At 44.0% G+C, this 5,685-nt stretch overlaps 1 protein-coding gene across 1 annotated transcript in view; it reads left to right on the forward strand.

Annotated features, from left to right (window-relative positions):
- UBE4B (ubiquitination factor E4B) overlaps positions 1 to 5,685 on the forward strand; it is a 133,494-nt gene that overhangs the window by 34,128 nt on the left and 93,681 nt on the right. Inside the window, exon 3 of the mRNA XM_023515143.1 lies at positions 3,547 to 3,733. Within this exon, the coding sequence (XP_023370911.1) occupies positions 3,547 to 3,733 (187 nt within the window). The remainder of the gene's footprint in view (positions 1 to 3,546; positions 3,734 to 5,685) is intronic.

A 5,685-nucleotide genomic window follows, 5' to 3' on the forward strand; every position in this document is an offset into this window, starting at 1 on the left:
CATGTATTAGATTAAATCTTTTATCCATTGTGAGTTAATTTTTTTTTTTTTTTTTGAGACAGAGCCTCAAGCTGTCCCCCTGGGTAGAGTGTTGTTGCATCACAGCTCACAGCAACTCCTGGGCTCAAGCGAGTCTCCTGCCTGAGCCTCTCAAGTAGCTGGGACCACAGGTGCCCACCACAATGCCCGGCTGTTTTTTGGTTGCAGCCGTCATTGTTGTTTGGCGGGCCCGGGCTGGATTCGAACCCACTACCTTAGGTGTATGTGGCTGATGCCTTAGCCACTTGAGTCACAGGCGCCGAGCCTAGTTTTTCTATTTTTAGTAGAGACAGGTCTTGTTCTTGCTCAGGCTGGTTTCGAACTCCTGAGCTCAAGCTGTGCTCCTATTTGGGCCTCCCAGAGTACTGGGGTAATAGTTCTGAGCCACCACTCTCAGCCTATGTGACAGTCTTCTGGAGCCCTTTCCTTTCCAGAGTTCCCTTGCCTGGCACCTGGCACCTGGTAAGGGGGATGGCTTTTAGCAAGTGACAGTGTTATAAGTGAGCCAGAAATCTGAGACTTATTTATATTTTTTAGAACTGTTGTAAAATGTATATAGGTCACTTTGAAAGTTTTGAGACAGACTGTGTGGTAGTCACTTATTTCAGTTCCAAGAAACAGAGTTAACATGTATACAACATAAGATCTGCCATTCCCCACCATTCTAAGCGTCCAGTCCCTTGGCATTAAGCACATTCACGGTGTTGTGCATCCATCACCACCATCCATCTCGACTGATAGAAGAGAATGAACAGGCTTAGGGATTTAAAAAATGCCATTCACAGCAGCAAGAAAAGGAAGAGACAGTCATGCTCACAGTGAAAGGAGTAAAGCAGCAGATGGTCTTTAAATAGAACTCCATTCTTACTCTGCCTCTCACAAATCCAGTAGGAAATACTGCTTTCCCTCACCCAGCATTAACCTGCGGGCACTTCCAGAGTTCCTGCATGTGCTAAGCGTGGTGCTGGGGACAGGGCCGAGCAGCGGCGACAAGGCCCCTGTGCTAACCTTATGTTCAAAGAGAAGGGTGGGGGGAGAATAGGGGACAGAGTTAAAAAACAAAAAGAAATCATATTCTGGGCTCAGCACCTGTAGCTCAGCAGCTAAGGCGCCAGCCACATACACCTAAGGTGGCAGGTTCAAAGCTAGCCCTGGCCCACCAAACAACAATGACAACTACAACCAAAAAATACCTGGGCATTGTGGCTGGTGCCTGTAGTTCCAGCTTAGTTGGGAGGCTGAGGCAAGAGAATCGCTTAAGCCCAAGAGTTTGAGGTTGCTGTGAACTGTGATGCCACAGCACTCTACCCAGGGCGACAGCTTTGGAAGTCAGGTTTTTGCAGATGTAAGCAGGTTAAGGTGAGGTCACACTGGATTAGGGTAGTCTCTAATCCAATGACTGGAATCCAGGAAGAGGGAAATTTGAACACAGACACACAAAGAGGGAAGATGGCTGTGTGAAGATGAGGGCAGAGACTGGAGTTACGTGGCTATAAGCCAAGAAATGTCAGGGATTACCAGCAGCCACCGGAAGATGGGAAGAGGCACGAAGGGCAGCAAGCACTGAGCGTCTCATACAGGCCTGGTGCTGTGGTGGACGTTAGGGCGATAAAGACAGATGATGGGACAGAGGCAGCCTGGTGACAGAGTCCTCTAAAGTCTGCTTTCACTCCTAACTCCTATCAAATAGCATGTAAACCTCTAGTCCTCAAACTTTTTAAACAGGGGGCCAGTTCACTGTCCCTCAGACCATTGGAGGGCCACACTGCGGGCCCCGGGACGAGTCAGCTGCTAAGCAGGACAGGCAGCGGCAGCAAAAACACCCAGTGGGCTAGATAAATGTCCTCAGCAGGCTGCATGTGGCCTGCAGGCCATAGTTGGAGGACACCTGTGAGTCTAGCCTCTCTGTGCCTCAGTTTACTCACACATAAAATGGGGATAATATAGGTGCCTGTCTCAATATGGTATTATGAGGATTAAATAACAAATTATTTGTAAAGTGCTTAGAACAGTGCTAGGATGTAATAAGGGCTACAGAGGCGATTATTGAATAAATAAAGTCACACCCAATCTTTTCTTCAAAGGGTTAATTAAGTCGACAGATGACCAGGTAAACAACTTCAGCTTTTGTGTGAGTATGTTGGTAGATGTATCTACAGAGGCGCCGGCTTCTGAACTTTGGGATCGGGAGTCAGAATGTTCTTACCTGAGAGTGATTAAAGGAGCAGCGTCACAATGACAGACTTTGTTTTTGTGGCTTTCTTCTTGACGCCTCCCTCGGGCCAGCAGCCTTCTTACAGCTGTTGCATGTCTTCACAGCCTGGGACAGCAGGTGGTCAGTGAGAGTTTATGGACTAGTTATCAATTAATGGCTATGAGAAGAGCCCTTCTATGACCCAGTGGGACTTTGTGATACATATTTATATTCCCATAATGACTTTAAAGTGTTAAGAAGTGACATTATATTTTTATTGCAATCAAGTAAAAAATTAATAATTTTGTTCCTGAAAGTGATCGTAAAATGTGTGTATTCATGTAACTTTTGTTTGTTTCTATTATTTTTTAGAGACAGAGTCTCACTTTAACGCCTTCTGTAGAGTGCCATGGTGTCACACAGCTCACAGCAACCTCCAGCTCCTGGGCTTAGGTGATTCTCTTGCCTCAGCCTCCTGAGTAGCTGGGACTACAGGCACCTGCCCTGATTCCCAGCTATTTTTTGTTGCAGTTTGGCCGGGGCCGGGTTTGAACCCACCACCCTGGGTATTTGGGGCCGGTGCCCTACCCACTGAGCCACAGGTGCCAACCGTAACTTTTGTTTCTTTCTCTCATTATTTTAGTGACTTGAATTGGCTATTTATTTAAAATCTTACATATTTAACATCACCAAGTTATATCATTTTATTGAAATAACAGCAACCCTCGGTTTGGTGCCTATAGCTCAGCGGCTAGGGCATCAGCCACATATACCGGAGCTGGCGGGTTTGAACCCAGCCCAGGCCAACTAAACAACAATGACAACTACAACCAAAAAGTAGCCAGCGTTCTAGCGGGCGCTTGTAGTCCCAGCTACTTGGGAGGCTGAGGCAAGAGAATCACGTAAGCCCAAGAGTTTGAGGTTGCTGTGAGCTGTGACACCACGGCACTCTACTGAGGGCGACATAATAAGACAATGTCTCAATAAAAAAAAAAAAAAAAAAAACCAGCAAGCCTCAGTGTGTTAAAAGTGAAAGATGCTCCCTGTAAATTCGTACCATCAGTGAAGGAGGTGGGATAAGCTAAGATGGTAAGGCAATTAAGAGGCACAGTTTTTAAAAGTCAGGTGATAGCTTGTAAGAATACTGGTACAGGGACTTATTCTGTCAAATGAGTACTTTTTCTCGAGGCATATTTAGTTATTAAGCTCTGGTACATGTTTGGTTAGTGATGGTTACCAGTAATGTGTTTCTTGGGCAAACTTGTTTTTCTACTGTTCAGTTACAAAACACCCATTTCTCTCTTATGGTGCAGATTCGACGGAGGCGCCTTGCACGACTTGCTGGTGGACAGACCTCCCAGCCGACCACCCCTCTCACCTCTCCCCAAAGGGAGAACCCTCCAGGTCCTCCTATCTCGGCATCAGCCCCAGGCCCTTCCCAGAGTCTTGGTCTCAATGTCCACAGCATGACCCCAGCTACCTCCCCAATAGGTGCATCAGGTAAGCCTCACCTTCAGGCCTGGGCCTGGTGGTAATTCTCAGCGCAGCTTTCTGTTATGCTGATGGTTGTGATTTTTTTCCATAACAGATGAAATTAAGTGGACATCAACTTTTTAAAAATCCTGCAAGCAGTAGTTTAAAGATAAAGATCATTGCAGTGAGTTTTGTTATTGTCTATTCATTGTGATTATGATCTGTTAAAACTAATTGCTTCTTCTTTCCCATAACTTCTGTCTTTTTTTCCAAACAGGCTCAGGTCTTACCTCTGACCACAAGGTGATTAAGACTGATTCGGTTCTGCCAATTTTATGAATTTGCCTTATGCTTTTCTTTTAAGATCAAATAATCTAAAAATGCAAGATTGAAATAATGGCCAAAAAGACAAGCCTCTAATTATGAAGTTTCTTGTTTTCATTCTACATTGGCACAGAACCTTTTCTCTAAGTTTTCAAGAGAGAGAACTTCACCTGGTGTGATGTTTTATAACTGCCTCTTTGATAATCATTTAATTGTGGTGAGGGTTTATTTGTTTATAAAATAAATGAACTCATGGTTAATATCCAGGACTGTCTTTTTTGGGAATGATATTAACTCATACTGTATGATGATATTTACATCATCTTTCTTTACAATATCTTTCTTCTTTTTTTTTTTTTTAACTTTATTTTTATTTATTTATTTATTTTTTTGTTGTTGTTGCAGTTTGGCCGGGGCTGGGTTTGAACTTACCACCCTTGGTATATGGGGCTGACACCCTACTCACTGAGCCACAGGCACCACCCTCTTTCTTTTTTTCTTTTCTTTTCTTTTCTTTTTTTGAGACAGAGCCTCAAGCTGTCCCCCTGGGTAGAGTGCCATGGCATCACAGCTCACAGCAACCTCCAGCTCCTGGGCTCAAGCGAGTCTCCTGCCTCAGCCTCCCAAGTAGCTGGGACCACAGGCGCCCACCACAACACCCGACTATTTTTTTGGTTGCAGCCATCATTGTTGTTTGGTGGGCCCAGGGATTGGAACCCGCCACCTTGGGTGTATGTGGCTGGCGCCTTAGCCACTTGAGCCACAGGCGCAGAGCCTATTTCTTTTTTTCTAAGTGAACTTTTCTATAAAAAATATTACTATCATCATGATAATTATTATAATTATTTTATAATCACTTAAGACTCCAGTTATGGAAAAGTAGTTGCTAAGAGCCCTGAATTGATCATGATATTGTCTAATAATTTGATGGCCTGTGGTTTTTTTTTTATTTTTTAATTTTTTTCTTTTATTTATTAATTTATTTATTTTATTGAGACAGAGTCTCATTTTGTGGCCCTTGGTAGAGTGCGATGGCATCACAGATCATAGCAACCTCCAACTCTTGGGCTTAAGCGATTCTCTTGCCTCAGCATCCCAAGTAGCTGGGACTACACGTGGTGCCTGCCACAACACCCGGCTTTTTTTTGGTAAAGACGGGGTCAGCATGAGCCACCATGCCCAGCCTGGCCTGTCTTCCTGATCTAGGATTATTTGTCAATTAATAGTGCTTGGTATGTGTCTGTTGCTATAGCTTCCATTAGGCATCTATGTAGACTCCTCCCCTTTTTATATATAAATACCTAATTCCATTAATTATAGAAGAGAGAGGTTCAGGCCAAAACTTCAATTAATAATAAAGAACCCCTTTGCCTGTAATGTCTTCTCTGTAGATCTCTGAGAACCTGTGACAGTCTTCTAATAGGACTAAAGTATTCGAGATTCCAATTGTGATTTTATCTTTTCTTTTGAAAACAGTGCTATCAATGGAGCTCATTGTCTCACCATGATCAAGTCATACTCAGAATGTTGGAACGTGTTCTGGAGAGAGCCTCTCTCACTTGGTCTTTTTTTTTTTTTTTTGAGACAGAGCCTCAAGCTGTCCCCCTGGGTAGAGTGCCATGGCATTACAGCTCACAGCAACCTCCAACTCCTGG

The sequence above is a fragment of the Otolemur garnettii genome, unplaced genomic scaffold (assembly GCF_000181295.1).
Source record: "Otolemur garnettii isolate 467f Iridium unplaced genomic scaffold, OtoGar3 scaffold00067, whole genome shotgun sequence".
NCBI classification, from domain to species: domain Eukaryota; kingdom Metazoa; phylum Chordata; class Mammalia; order Primates; family Galagidae; genus Otolemur; species Otolemur garnettii.